At 41.9% G+C, this 16,238-nt stretch overlaps 1 protein-coding gene across 1 annotated transcript in view; it reads right to left on the bottom strand.

Moving 5' to 3' along the window:
• CCDC6 (coiled-coil domain containing 6) overlaps positions 1-10,300 on the bottom strand; it is a 102,431-nt gene extending 92,131 nt beyond the window's left edge. Inside the window, exon 1 of the mRNA XM_004680872.1 lies at positions 9,769-10,300. Coding sequence (XP_004680929.1) covers positions 9,769-10,071 — 303 coding nt within the window. The 5' untranslated portion in view covers positions 10,072-10,300. The remainder of the gene's footprint in view (positions 1-9,768) is intronic.
• Between the last annotated feature and the right edge of the window lie 5,938 nt (positions 10,301-16,238).

Below are 16,238 nucleotides of genomic sequence, written 5' to 3'. Positions count from 1 at the left end.
CGGACACGTAGGCGGACACGTAGGCGGACACGTAGGCGGACACGTAGGCGGACACGTAGGCGGACACGTAGACGGACACGTAGACGGACACGTAGACGGACACGTAGACGCACGCGCAGACATGCATGCAGATGTGCAGACGGACATATACTTAGCCACCCCTTCCTTCTACATTAACTGCAACTTATTCCTTTAGGTCTTAAATCAAAATCACTTTCTTCAAGACAGCCCACCTTGACTATGGTCTTGGGACCTTCACTAACTCCCAAACACAGCTTCATCACAGCAGTTATAGCAACAGTTATCATACAGCAGCAGATCACTGTTGTCCGTTTTCAAGAAAACACCACTATTACTTTGCCAGTCAGGTTATACCTGAAATACAGAGGCTAAGATGGGGTTGGAGGTGAGGGAGAAGGGGAGCCAGATGGCTGTGCTATAAGAGGTGACAACCTACTGGGTACACTGAGGATACAGGACAGAGATGGAATACACCAGCAGTCTATACTGCAGGGCCACAGAGCCAGCAAGGCATGTATTTGGCTCTTTGAAATTACAATGTACGTGGTACCCTGGTACCCAGCCATGTACACCGAAGCACAATGCACCCACACCACAGAAGGCACCCTTCTCGGTGGTTGTTTCTTTTCCAAGGCAGGGAGTTTGCTACCCTGGAAACACTCCCTTAGGTCTGGCATCCTGGGAATTTGCTGCAATAATGAATAGGCCTTGACTATTCTGACTGACGTATGTAGAACTTAACCATGTAGAAACTAAAACTGTTCCTAAATTAACATCCCACCTCTACAGGCTGTATAACTTGTACTTAAGCTCTGAGGCCACAAGTTGGTCCCCACCTGATCGCCAGGGGACTTCAGGCTAATTATTTAATTTCCCTGGTCATATAATTTACTCATGTTAAACTGCACATAGCAGTCCCATCACAAAGGATGCTGGTGAAGACTGAACAAGAAGATATTTGAAAATCTCTTAACAGAACCTATCCCACAGTGAGCACAGGATAAACATCAGTGGTCAGCACCACAACACAAAGTGATATGAAATTGGGCAATGCTGATAGGTAAGAAAATTATTAATTTCATCATTTTTTCTTAAAGCTTTCTTAAATTTCTTTACAAAAAATGTTACATCTGGTTTATGCAAGATGTCAAATTAAGTATTTACAGCACATTTTTAACAAAAAGCAGCCTTCATCTACAAGGTGTTGGAGCAAAGTCCCTTTCTATCTCTTGAAGTCAAGCCCTTGCTGTGAGAGATTCTACAAATTTGGGTTCTTACTCTTAAAGCAAGTTAGAAGAAATGGTGCCAGTCCCAGGGCTGGGTATCAGGGTACAACATACATTGTAATTTCAAAGAGCCAGATGCATGACAGCTAGTAAGCAACAGAAACTTGAAGTCAAAGTGAAATCTCAGTGTCTTAATTACAATGTATAGGTCCAAATTACAATGCATAAGTCCAAATTTCCATGCCAGGACAGTAAAAAGCAGCTGGCTGCTTTTGTAATCAAAGTTTAAAAAAATTGATAAAAATTTAAAATCACTAGCTACACATTACCAGGGATTGCAGGTAAAGGGAAATAGTTTTTGTTTAATTGAATGTAGTTTGTTTGGGAAAATTGTGAAAATGGACAACAGAGAAAGATGATCCACACCATATTGTATTGTGCGCATAACTTGGGGCCTCTGAGTAGTACATTTGCAATGGTAACTTAGGTTGTGTGTAGTTTGCTACAATAAAAAAGCTTACCTTCTAAAAAGAAAACATTATCACCCTCTTTGGGTATCTAGGATATTTCTCTTGATACAAGCTGCATGTATTTGAGGTTCAAAATGAAATATATTCCAAAAGACATGACACGTTAGCAGTGATTTTGATCAGAACTCCAGCCTCTACTTTATGACATCAAATTGCACTCTTTGTTTACAAAAAATGTCAACATCTGGCCAATTTTTTTCCCTCCTAAGTTTTAGTGTTTCTATAATCAGGGCCTACTAAACAAAACAGAAACAATGTTTTGACTCTCAGCAAGTGTGTTTGTTTAGATAAATTAAGGCCTGCTAGTAAAGAACTCAAACAAAAAAAAAAATCTTAAAAGAATAAGATTATTTGAGATGGTATACCAGGATAATTAAATTTAAAAAACAACAACACTGCCTATATGCAAATAATGTCATCAGTTGTTTCCATAATTAAACCCCAGACAGAATTATTTTTGTCTCTAGTATGTTTGGCCTTTCCAATTCAATCTCAATAGACTTTCACCTCTAAAAGCAACACAAGAAAATGTTTATTGCAGGAACTACGTTTCTAAGAGTTAAGCTCATCCATACTCTATGCTGTTTTCATTCTTTTTGCTCTTCCCTTCTATGGAAAACTTTTTTGAATTATGGCTTATGTCTGGCTATATATCCCAAAACTCCACTCCTCAATATGAGTGGCCTCATTTGATCCAAATGCCCTGAGGTGCCCTGGAGGCATTGGGGACACACACCTGGCACCCAAAGGCTCGTTTGATCTGGAACAGATGAGAGGAAGATTATGCTGTCAATCAACTTAAAAACAAAACAAAAGGGCTGGGATTTGAAATGTCCATAAAATAGTCCCACAAATCAATTTTAAACTATGAATTCTTGGGAAGTTCAGTTCATCCAGCAATATTCCATGAAAGGAATGGGATCTGGTCTGAGGGTAACAGAAATACTTAAAGGAAAAACCACCCTAGATGATTCCCCATCGAGTGACAAATACAAATTATAAACTGAAAACATGACACTTCTTTTCAATCATCACTACATTAAAAAAATAATAAAAATAAAAACAAAGTCTCTGGGACATAGACAAATCGAGTAACTCCCCCCATGTCTGCCTTACAAAATAAACTAAACAGTTTCCCCTAAAGGTCTTCAGATACAGATGCACTTCATTTCTGATAAGGAGGTAACCAGGACTCCTGGAAGGAATCACCCTCTGCTTCCTCTCTTGCTTCCATTTGTATGTTGGTTATTCCAGCACTTCACAACCTTCTGGGCAGCAAAGTCTAGGAGAAAGAGGCACTTTCCTCTGCTATGAAGTTCCCCTAGCAAGCAGACAAGACTAAATGGAATGAAAATCAAGACTAGTGGTGGGTGAACAGCTGGGGGAGCCCCTACATTCCTCCTGGATATTTTGGAGTATCCAGAATACACTAGGTCATTCTTAACCCCTTAGAGCTTTAATCCTGCCTATTTCAGGCTCTATTTCTCCCATACTATTTTGTGATTTACTAAGGAGGCAGAAAACAGGGTGGCAATAAATAAATATAAATAAATCAGAAAAATTACCAATGTTGAATGAGTATTAGACTGAGTTTTAATCATTAAGCTATTACACTCCATATATATCTAAGAACCATTTATAAGAGGGTGAGTTAATCCTAACTAGCCATCATCGATTAAGTGATTAACCCTTCTTTTATTAGCACTCATCTCACCAAAAGAGAATATCTACATTGTCATTTGCAACTTACTGGCATGAACACCAGGATAACACACATAGCCGTGGGCTTGGCAGCCATTAAAGAGAAGAAAATATCAGAGTCCTGGGGAAGTAAGAAGAGTCTGTAAGTTAACACCATTTCAAGATCCTGACTATTAGAAATATTTTCCAGAGCAGTCGTTTCCTTGTCAAGAAAATTTTCACCATCACAAACAGGAACACACGGATCTTGTGAACATTTAATTTGCAAGCTTTGACAATAATTCAATCTATCTAGAAGCAACAACACTGATTCAAAACAGAAACCACCACCTACTTGCTGAGGGAAAAGTACATGGAGAGAGCAAGGAAAATGGCTGTGACCCCTACCCCTGCTGGCATAGTTCAAAGCTCAAATTAGCATTTGTAGATAGAAATGCAACTGTTTGTAGAACATGAGAAAAAAAAAGGGAGGAAAAAAAATGAATATGACAATCCCAAGCTCCACTTTACAAATCCCACATGCCCATCCAGAATATGTTCCCAGTCAGAGCTCTATGTCACTACAAGTATTGACAAACACCAGGGGTTAAATTACCCTGGGGCCACTAAGGCACATTTCAACTTTAAAGAAAGTCGCAGGAAATGAGAAGAGTCACTGTGGCCAAGACTGAGGCAACAAATCCGAACATCTCTATTTCCAATAGCGCCACTTACCCCCTAGGCTTTCCTCAAAAATCCCTTTGAAAGGTGACCCTAAAGACACTTTGTCCCCTTTGACAGGTATGAAATGTATCAGCACAGTTTAGGTATCTGCTACAAGGTAGCCTGCAACATCACCCTTAATTAGAAGGCCAGGGCTGGGGGCACACACTGGTTAGGATGGTCCCCCACAGAATACAGTGTATCCTACTCAATCTATTTAACCAACTCTGGGGAAGATGGTGGTTGCTGCTGTGTAGGATGCCCCCAGGAAAGATGCTCTATGAATAAAAGGTACAGGAGACAGTATAGGCACCCTTATCCCAACAAACAGAACAGAAAAACAACTAAAACACCTCATCGTCCAATGCCTGATGACTCAACCCAATAAACTCTTAAATATCTACTGCATGTCAAGCGGTGAGGAAGCACATTCTGCCCTAAAAGAATTCACACATCTACTAGTGCGGATCTATATGATGGGGGAGGAGGTACATTGAGGGAGTATTTAGATGGAAGCCCTGGGACCACATAACCCAAGGTGTGGCTATGGAAGAGGCAGTGCTAGTGAACACTGGGGACGACAGCAAAGTCTGCTTGGACTTAGGAGGTTGAACAGTAAGATTTAGGAAAGAAGACAGAAGCCCAGAAAACTTCTCAGATTCCAGGAACCAGCAGTTCAGAGTAAGAGCCTGAGAATACAAGGGATGTGGCTGGGAATAAAAGGACAGATGATGCAGAGCCAGCTAAAGCACCAGAAAGTTTATGCAGATCCAGAGGGAAATGGGGAGTCACTGAAGGTCTTTCAGCAAGCAGTGACTGCCTCCAATTTCTGGGCTTGAACAAGGGTGACCACAAACCAAAAACTGGTGATTCTGAACTACTCCCCTACCCCAGCAAAATAAGTAAGAACACTGTAGAAGACTGTCACAGCCTCTAAGGATCTGTGTTTATGTAATCAAATAGAAGTTTAAAAAAAAAAAAAAACATGGAAGAAATCTACCAATGTGATGAATTTCAACTGCAGAAGAAATCTAAGCCTCAAAAAAAAAAAGACTTGAGTGTGCAGTTTGACTGTGATGTAATTCTTTTCTCAAAGTGGTGCTCAAGTATTTCCTAAAATCTAAGAAATTAAACAGGAAAAAAAAAAGAGGCTGGCCCTCCCTGGTGGCGCAGCGGGTTAAAGCACTACACTGAGAAGCTAAAGCCTCCTCTGCAGGAGTTCGATTCCGGCCAGCCGAGGTGACCACATGGCGTGGCAGACCTCTCCTGACGGCGCCTGCTGCTCCCCCTCAGCAGTGTACTTCGTCGATCTGTCTGTTCTGCTCCCACTCTGTCTCTAGTGAAGGCTCTCACCGCCTCTGAGCCTCTGGCCGTACCCCAGTTCTGTATGTATAAATAAAATAATTTTTTTTAAAAAAAGGCTTTTTTTTTAACTGCATCTTCAAAATACCTTTGTATTTCTGTACTTCCATAAACTTCAATAAAGAGCTAACTTGACAGAAAAAGACATTAAGTACTAATAGTTTATTATATAGGCCTCTACTTTGACAAAATATGTGCTAAAGGGTATAAACCTGCCTAGAAAAAGGCACTTAATCTCAGCAAACGAAGCATCTAGGTGTGAGGCCCTACTTATTACCAGCAACTAGTTGAGCACATATAAGCATCCAATTACTTCCTACAACTGTGGAGCCACTTTTTGCTACATCAAATCAGAATCACATGTTCACTCACAGCACAAGCCATAGACCTAGTCTAAGATCGAGGGCTACTCAAAAGTTACTGAACATTAATTTCTTCCACTCCAAAGAAACTGTGATCTGTTATCAGCAGCCTGGTTCCACTGCTGATTTACTGGGAGAAATGGAATCACTTGAAACATTCCATTCCACCTCTATGTCCTAAATTACACGAGGGACAAGCTAAGCTCCCAGACACACAGTACACTTGTAGACATGGATGAAGGGCCTTGACAGTTGATTCTTCCTCATAAATGAGGCTTACTTCTTATAGATGCTGAGAAAACAGACCATGAATAGCAGTCATTTATTAAACAGCATCTAAAACAGAGAAAAGCACCCTTATACCAAAAAAGAGAAAGAAATGATTCGGTTATGAACCCTTGCTGGCCTTAGAATTCGGTTTTTAAGAGCCTAACAAGAAGGTATCACTACCTAATTAGAAAGATCAAAATTGACAATACCACATGCTAGAAAATATGTGGGAGCCACAGGGACTCTCATTCATTGCAAAATGGTACAGCTGCTTTGGAAGAGACAGTTTCGTAACAAACTAAAAGTGCTAAAACCATACAGTCCAGCAACTGAGCTCCTTGGTATTTATGCCAATGAGCTCAAGTCTTCTATCAATGCAAAAAGCCTACACATGGAAAATTCATTGCAGCTTTATTCATAATGGCAAGTCATTTAGCAGGTGAATGGATAAACAAACTGTGCTACACCCAAAGTATTGAATGTTAAAAAGAAATGAACTACTGTGCCATTAAAAGCATGAAGGAAACTTAAACGCTGATTATCAAGTGAAAGAAGCCAATCGCAAAAAAACTAATATAGGATTCCATGTTTATGACATTCTAGAAAAGGCAAAACTATAGAGACATTAAAAAGATCAGAAGTAGAGAGGAGAGATGAAAAGAGCACAGAGGACTTTCAGGACACTGACTATTCTGTATGAAATAAAAATGGTGAGATTTGTCCAAATGCAATCAGCACACTGTGTACATGATGATGTCTGGATGATTATGAAATATCAGCATCAGTGCATTGGTCATAACAAATCCACTACTTTGAGGGAAAATGTTCAAGAAGGAGAGGAAAGGCAGGTATTGGTAAATCTCTGTACCTTCCAATAAATCTCACTGAGAGCCTAACATTACTTTAAAAACTAAAAAATAAAACAGAAGGGAGAACCTCCCTTCTCCAGCATGTGGCTGATTAACAATGTGTCTTCAATCTGGAACATATTCGAGGGAAAAGGAAAGACATCCATAATCGCCGTTAGTGCCCAAGAATGAGAAAGTTACTACTGTAATTACAGAAACTAACAAGAGTCAAGAAGGCATGTAATGGGATTATGGTAGCAGCTGCCCTTCAAATTAACTAACTAAAGTAGTGAAAAAAGCAACCAAACACTAGACTCGATTGAGTATCTAGTAGGCCTTTCACAAACTTCCCATGTAGCTATTCACAAGGGCCAAAGCGTAAACTGAGTTATCAGGTGTAGCTAACCTTGACATAAACTACAACAGGTGTTCAGTGAACTCCTCACATTATTTCTCCATTTTGTGGGGTTGCATACATTTCTCCTCCCAAATTATATACCTGAGAGGTCAAACCTATCCCAATACAATCTGGGTCCTACTTCAGTTAACAAAAATTTCTCCAAAACTTAAGGAATCTCTTCTCTGCATCTGTCAGTTCCTCAGTAACACTGCCCAGTATTAAGAAACCAGGTAAACCTCAAATATTTTGTTTTCCTGGTTATGTCAATGAGGTTAAAGAAGTAGAAGCTTCTGGTACTTGTAGATGGTCATTTAAAGCCATTCTAGAACTTCATAAAGCCCTAAAATATTTCACAAAGTATATATGGCGGGATATTAGTTTTGGTTGAGGAATAAAGTGCCAAAAAGTAAAACTACCACTGTATACACTCTTCAAGCTCAGTGTTCAGAAGGCCACTGATCTTATATATCAGGAATGGACATGTTGATCCCCCCCCAAAGCCAAAGTGCATGTGTACAACTCACAAACCCTATTTATCATAGTCAAAGTGTCAAACAGATAACCTTTTCATAGTATCTCTACACTCCTAACCCTCCCTCCCAAACAAACAACCTGATTTGCTCACTTTTTGCAAGAGGTCAGGGAATCCCTTTCATATACGTTTTACCGCTTTCTGTGGTTCACATTCTCCAAGAAACTAACCCTCTCATTTGCTAACTGGAACCTTAAACTGCTTCCACCAACTCTCTTCAATTCTCCCTCCCCCACCCTCTCTCCAAAGCAGAGACATCTGTCAGCCAAGAAAGCTACAGAGGAGGTTTGGAAGTGGCTGTCTCTGCAAATTCCTCCCCCTTCCTACCAAAAGGGCACTTCAAGAACTTCACAGTCTGGAGAAGCATGGATGTTGCTCAAATTCCATTCTGCAGAACAACATGTGAGCATGTGAAGTGTCTTTCTCCAGTCAAATTTCTATTTGGAGTGCCAATCATACCAAAATTTTAGAGCAAATCTGCTTTATAAACAAATTCACATTGCCATCCATCCCCAATTCTGAGATACAGTTGAGGAAGCAATCCCCCTCCCCCCCCCACGGCTCTTAAAAAGTGCCCCAATTCATTTCCAGGGCGTGATCTTTGAGCCATTCCCAAATTCATTCCATCTTCTCCATCTAATGTTCTTCTACTCCGCAACTATGCAGCAGCTACAGCAATGCATCCCCCTGATTTCTTGACAGTTTCTTTTCTGCTCCTGCCTAGGAACTGTTTAGATCTGAAAGGAGTTGTCTGTATGGGGATTGTGCGTGTTAATGATGTGGCAAGCTGGCAAGGGTGCGAGGTGAGAGCACATCGTGTACTTTTTCCAGTTATGTCTCGCCTCATCACGGCTATAGTGGCGTTTCTAAAGGGCTGCTGCATTAGGAGAGACCGACACGACACACCTAATTGTACCCTCTCCAGGAAAGTCTCCGGGGGCCTGGTGTAAACAGATCGGTTCTCCCTTCAAGTATCTGGACTCAGACAATCAGCTATAGACCCCTCCACCAATGATGCAAACACACGTACTACATCTTGCTCACCTGGGAGACAGTTGCTACCCTTCACCCTGGTTTCGGCCAGTCCAGGCTTCATACCGTTTACTCCCGTTAGTATTAGATGCTGCACTCTTCTGCCTTTAGACCGCTGCCTCCCGCGCTCACCCCCAGGCCCCCAAACAACTAACCAAGGAAAGGGTTTCGAACGGACGTGGGGACATCAGCTCAAATACCCGCCCATCCCACTCGAACCTAGCCAGAAAACTCCACTTCCCGCATTCCGGGCCACTCTCTCCCGCCCCCTCTCAGGGCGATCAGGCTAGTGCCGTCCTGATGCTAACCAAGTGCCCAACCTAACTGCGCACCCTCCCCCTGCACCCCAAGCGAGGCCCCCGGAACAGGCCTCAGCTTCCTCTCTCTCCCCCAACCCAGGTTCCCGAGATTTCAGACGCATCCTTCAAGCATGCCGTGACTGAAAAAAGTCCCACCCCGCCCCCCAGCCACGCCACCAGCCTCCAGCTCTGGACGGGAGGGGCCTCCTCCCCCGAAGCGAAAAGGGAATGTGGTTGGTAGTCCCAACAGCTTTCTCCCGAACCTCGCGAGGGCCCTGGACTGCCCCGGGGAGGACGGACCCTCACGGCCCCGAAGGACACCTCCCTCTCCCCCCCCACCCCCACCCCGGAGACCGGTAGATCTCCGCTGGGAGTAAGCTGGCGGCGGGTCCCCGGGAGCCTTGGAGAAACCAGGTCCAAGTGCAGTCTCTCCCGGGGGCGGGCGGAGGTCGGTGCAGCGGCGGGTCCCCGGGGGACACTCACGATGGTCACGCTGGCTTTGCGCAGGTCTCGGTTCTCCTCCTGCAGCGCCTTGCACTTGAGTTTGTAGGTCTCCAGCTCGATCTTCAGCACCTTATTCTCCTGCTGCAGCGAGGCCAGGCGGTTGGTGAGCTCCTCCAGGCGGAACGGCGAGATGACAATGCCCCCCGACTTCCCACCGCCGCCGCCTCCCCCGCCGCCACCGCCGCCGCCCGAGGTCGACGAGCAGGACAACTGCATGGCGGCCGAGCCGCCGCTGTTGCCCCCCGCCCCGTCCGTGTCGCTCTCACTGGCGCTGTCCGCCATGGCTGCGGCGGGCTGGGAAAAGGAGGAGGAAGAGGAGCAGGGAGGCGGCGGCCGCGAAGGCTGAGCTGCGAATGAGTGGGCGCCGGGCAAGCACAGGGGAGCGCCGAGCTGGGCGCCTGGCACCAGGGCGCAGACTCGGAGCGGCGGCAAGAGAAAGAGAGGGAGCTTCCCGCTGCCAAGGGACCTCCTCTGCCAGAGAACAGAGACCCCGCCCGGGCTCGGGCAGTATTGCACTGGGGCTCTCTCCAGCCGGGCCTGGCGCGCTCGCTAGGCCGCCTTGCAAAGCTTGCGGGAAGCTCCCGGGCCCGCCCGCCGTCGCCGAGGCCCGCCTCCCGGCGTCGGCGGACTGGCTAGCGACGCGTGGGCACCGCGGGTGCGGACAAGCCAGGCTAGCCCGGGCTCCGGCTGCTCTCCCGCCGGCCGCACGTGTTCCGAGGGAGGCCCTTCGAGCCCCCAGACTTAAGCCAGCGACCGCCCTGCCTCTTCCGGGCTCGCGCCCGCCCCCGAGAAAAAGAAACTCTCCGCTCCCCAAGCCTCGCAGGTGCCAGGGACACGTGGAAAGGTCAGCGGGGCTCGGGCATTCAGCCCCGGCGATGTGGTGGCCCCATCTTCCACCAACTTCGTGTGCTCGTGTCTCCCTCTGTCTGTTTCAAACATACAAGCAACCCTTACAGTTTTGATCTCGGTGCTCAAAATGCTGGACTGTGAAGCTTTGAATTGCTCCGAGAGATCGGAAAGTTCCCCTACAAGCAGACAAAAGCTGCGGAAACACAAGCAGCCACAGGTTAACCTCCTTAAGGAAGAATTTGCAGGAGAGATATGCCGCCCTCTTTACTCCTGAATAATCTTAGCAACCACAGTGCGCTCAATTGGTTAAACAAGGTGCAACTTTTTTTCTTTCTCTTGCATCTTGCAGACAGTGCCTGGGCATGTCACGCGATAGGATTAAGACGCTAACATTTATCTAAACCAAAAAGGAAAAAAAGGTGAGCATTTTTTGTGGATTGAAACATCTCTTTAAGTGCCAGTTTTCAGAGTAACTGCAGACATGCATTATGTTGCACAAATAAGGACGATTAAGGGAGAACACTAACCATCACACTTCTTTACTAGGATCTTGCCCAATCCTAGAAAATTGTAATAGGTCAAAAATAAAACATGTTAACTACTCTAACAGCTTCAGTTCAGGGTTCCGGTTTTGAAGCCTTAGAAATTCACAATAAGAACTTGATTCCTCCTCCTTCCTAAAGAAAGATTTGCAGGAAATTGGCCTAGCAGGAGAAGTGATTCTAACCACCTTATGCTGTTAACACAAAACAACTAACTTGTGTAAAAAAATCAAACTGAAACCGACAGGGCTTGTTTTATTATCCAAGCTTAGTCAATGGAAGAACAAACACGTGGAAATGAGGAGAAGTGTAAACATTTTTCTGTTGTTTTGAATATTTGGAAAGGTTTATAATGGGGTTAGGGAGGATACAGATGTGACTGTAGTGAGTTTTATACACCTGTTATCTTTAAACCCGTTGATGAATTTGATCTAATGCTTAAATGGCTAATGAAAACTAAAATCCCAAGTGTTTCAAAGGACCTCATCTTTTACCAAGATGGTTGCTTTCTTGCTCAGAAATGGGAACTTAAAACCCCAATTTCTTGTAGTTATTTTCTAATTTAGTGCTAAATGACTTAAGAACATAATCAGAAGATGTAACAGAAAGAAAAAATGATGGCCTTGCTACTCAGAAGCATATAGACAATGTTAATCTTTCTGGTAGCAATGATCCAGTTTATTTGTCACTGAAACTTGTTTCTCTCAACTCTGCCTTTTGGGGACCTGGTACATAAGACAAGCAGCTCCTTAAATTGGAAAAGACTTCTGGAAAACTGATTTGCTGCGTAAAATGGAAGAGTAAAGCTAGAAGCCAGTAGCAGCACCAGAGGGGGAAACTCAGATTTTAAGAGCATTCTTTCTACTTTATTCAGTACATGATGGAATCTCAAGAGCTGGTCTGGCTTCCATACTTCACAAGTTTCTATTGTTCCTTATCCCACAGAATCTTAAAGCTTCCACTTTTAGAGCTTATTGCAACAGAAACATTCCTTCCAGGCAAAGCAAGGGGGGCATGCTGGCTCTCTTTTGGCTTTATCACCAGCAAAAAGCCTCTGAAACTCCGACTTAACTGCCTCCAGTCAACAGAGGGGTGGAGTTTAAAATGCCTGACTTTCTTAAAGGGCCCACGCTCTGGTAAACTCAAAAATGTATTGATCTCAAATAGAATTTGAAGGAAAGCTCACTTAAATGGGGTACTTGTAGACAGTAATTGTGTTTAGAAGGGGGAAACACCATCTTTTAAAGATTCTCTGCTGATACAGATGGGAATAAACTGGAGACTTTTTTTTTTACTCTGGTTTTATTGTTATTGCAAAGTAGAAGCATGTCTAATTTTCTACTTCTTGTAAAAGTGATTCCCCTTATAAACAGACCATTTATCACAACATTGGTTCAGTAATAGCATTACAATGGAAACATAAGTTATAAAACCAATAATATCATTACAACTCTCAGTTTTGGGGGGGAAAGAATCAGGAGAATAAATGGTAGTGTGTGTTGCCTAGAGGAAAGGAGACAATTTTAGATAATCACATCCTTTGGTAAAATAATGAAATTTATCTTTGCCCTAAATTCAAGCTGCAAAAATGTAACAGCAAAAGAAAAGAAAGCCTAGCCATCTCATTACAGTAAACTACATCAAAATCTTTATCTAGTGCTACTTGTGCAGCCTATTTTACTCTATGATCTGGAAACTTTTTGGCAGTAAAATAAAAATAAAATAAATTTGAGAGTAATTTGTTGTGTAACTTTTAATGATTAAAGAACTTTTTGTATACATTTAGTTTCCTTGATGTCAGATCTCAATGATTTCATTGAAACTGAAAGGATTTGGTAGTTGCCGATTCACCATTACAGATGAGAAAAGAACGGGAATGAACAAATTTGAGATGGCTAGCACAGATTTTTAGGATTTGATAAATCGTAAAAGAGTGTGCCACAATGATGCTATCATTTCTTGAGAGATAGTTAATAATGTTTATAGAATTCATTTAGTCTTGGATTTATACCCCATCTCCAGTCCCTCAGTCTGTCTAGCACAAGTTTTCTCATCCTGGGCAATGTGATACTTACGGTGGACTTTTCTTTCCTGGGTGAGAAAGAGTTGTCCTGTGCATTATAGAATGTTTATTAGCATCCCTAACTTCTACCGCATTTCACAGGAACAGCATGCTAAACAAAAATGACTCCAAACATTGTCAAGTACCCTGGAAAGAAAATTTCACCAGTTGAGAAACACTGATCTAGAAGAACAATTACTTTTGCAGGGCAAAAACAGGCCCATTTTAGAATAGCTCTCTTGGTAACACTCTAGTTACATACATACCATTGATTCATCAAATTTCATATTCCTGAACCCCAACAAGCACATCCACACTTCATTACACTGCTGTCTTTAGCCACCCCACTTCTTTAACATGATTTCTACAGGTTTTACACATAGTAACTTACTTGCACATGCAACACGCTACCCAGGCAAGAGATCATAACTACAAAATTATTTCCATATCACATCTCTATCCTCCTATTGATGTGCACTAAATTTTGGTTCGTATAAATAGAAACAAGAGTCCAGAGGATGTCATCAGTTAAAGTAAATCATACAATCATGTAAGGATTTCCACAAAAGAAACAAAGAAAAGTGGAGAATAGAACAGATCATCAGATTTGCTGACTAAAAAAATTGTTTTTAAATCCTCCAACAGGGCTTCTCTGGTTGTCTAGGTGTTAAGTCTCAGCACTATCACCTCTAGCCTGAATGCCATCCCCAGCCACATTGCTACCTCACACATAGTACAGCTGACCTTCTCTGTCTCAACCACTGTACCCCTCAGCAGTTTTTTTCAATAGATCTGCCTGTTCTGCTCCCCACTCTGTCTCTGGTGAATCCTCTCCTGCCCCCACACGTCAGGCCTACACACCAGTTTGTCTTTGCAAAAATAAAATTAAATCCTTCAAATAGACAACAGAATTCAAAAGAAATGAAAGGGAAATCCCAGGAACCAAAAGAAAGTTGGAAACAACCTCCCAGATATACACCTACAACAAAAATCCAATGTGCAATGGAAAAAGGTAGAGCAATGAGTTTGCAACCATGAGAAGCAATGTGAGTGAGCTTCACAAACATAATAATAAGCAAAGGAAACCAGAACCAAGAGTATATATTGGGCCCTCCCTGGCGGTGCAGCAGGTTAAAGTACAGTACTATGAAGCAATCTGCAGCTACTGCAGTACGAGTTCAGTTCCCCGCCAGGGAGGTGACCCACATGGCATGGCAAATCTCTCCTGATCTACCCGCTGCTCCCCTTAGCAGTGTATTTCAGTACATTTATCTGTTTTGTTCCCCCCTCTCTGGTGAATTCTTTCACCCCCTGCACCTCTGAATTGTACCCCAGTTCTTATATGCATAATCTTTTTTTAAGAGTATATAATACCTGATTACATTTATATGAAGTTCAAATATAGATAAAGTCACATTATAATATCTTGAAAGTTGGACTGGCAAGGGAACTCTACATGATGGAAAGAGTTCTTACCTTGATTGTGGTGGTAATCATATACTGTATACATTTGTCCCATCTCTTCAAATGTATTTTAAATGTGTATTTGTATACTATATAAAATCCAATAAAAAATAACAAAAATAGTTGGCGTGGGACAGTAATATCCCTAGTACCAGCAAAAACTTATTCTGAATGAAGTCTCAAAATGAAAATAGAATTCAGTTGAAAGTTATAAAACAGAGAAATATTCCATCTTAAACAAAAATTAGCAAATAACAAAGAACAAGATAGTATCCTTAGATCTTTGGCTAAAACAAATATTTGAAAGAAGTGATTAGATAAAATGAAAAATATTTAAAATAACGAGACTCAATAGAAGGAATGGAAAGCATAGACAGAAAAACAGCCAGAACTGAAGATAGAACAATTAGAATTGCAATAGAATCAAATAAAACCCATTGAACTTTAAATATAGGAGGATAAATCCTGTTAACCAAAGACCAGGAACATCCTGTGGTAAACAAAACCAAACAAACAAAACCCCTACCTTTATTTTGTATGCATACAAGGGAATTGTGGGAGGGACTTATTGTAGAATTTGTGCTTAAGTGCAGAGATTCTAACTAAACAGTGAGTGTTTAAGAAAGCAGGGGGCAGTTTTTAGACATGCTGTCAAGAAGAGGAGGGAATATTGTGATTATATATTTATTTATTTATTTTTGGTCTAAGAAGCAAAAGTATTAAAGCAGGGCTAGAGTTATCATTGGGAAAGAAGCACTAGTGGCTCATAATAATTACAATTGGGATAATTACTTTGTGGCTGCAGAATATCAGTTTTGTGGAAGATGTTATCTGATCATTACTTTTATTCTGTTAGCATTATCCTTTTCCTGTTAGAGACACCTGAACTAACTCCTGAGTGGGTTTTAACTCTCAAGTAGTAGATTGATTTAATAGATTGGATACAACTGAAGAGAGAATTATGAATTTAGCACATCTGGGAAAATTAGAGTGTATCACAAAAACATGTAGAGATATAAGAGCAGATAAGAGACAGAGGTTGGAATAAAAAGGCCCACCACACATCTAATAAGTGTTCAGAAATTAATGAAGAGAGAGGAAGAATGGAGAGGCAATATTTAAAATGATAATGATTGAGAACTTTCCATAATTGCTAGAGGATTCAAATGGTCATATTCAGGAGATAAAATGAGAATGAAATAGGATACATAGAAATAAAAATAAATTCAAATGTATACTGGTAAAAATTCTGAATAGCAAGTACAAATAAATAAAATGTTATATAAAACCAAAGCAAAAAGAAAATATAGATTAGTTACTATATACCTACAAGTATAATGTCAACAGATTTTTTGCTAAAAATAGTACAAATCAGAAGAAAATACAATAATAACATCAAACTATTATGAAGTACTAGAAATCTATAAATAACTATGCTACTATTCAAGAATAAGTCTAAATTAAAGACATTTTTAAAGACAAATTCATTGCCACTAACAAAATTCAGCTGAAAGGATTTCTGAAGATTGTGG

The sequence above is a fragment of the Condylura cristata genome, unplaced genomic scaffold (assembly GCF_000260355.1).
Source record: "Condylura cristata isolate star-nosed mole 26May11 unplaced genomic scaffold, ConCri1.0 scaffold00011, whole genome shotgun sequence".
Lineage (NCBI taxonomy): Eukaryota > Metazoa > Chordata > Mammalia > Eulipotyphla > Talpidae > Condylura > Condylura cristata.
The sequence above is the reverse complement of the archived record's forward strand: the minus strand, read 5'-3'. Positions and strand labels throughout refer to the sequence as shown.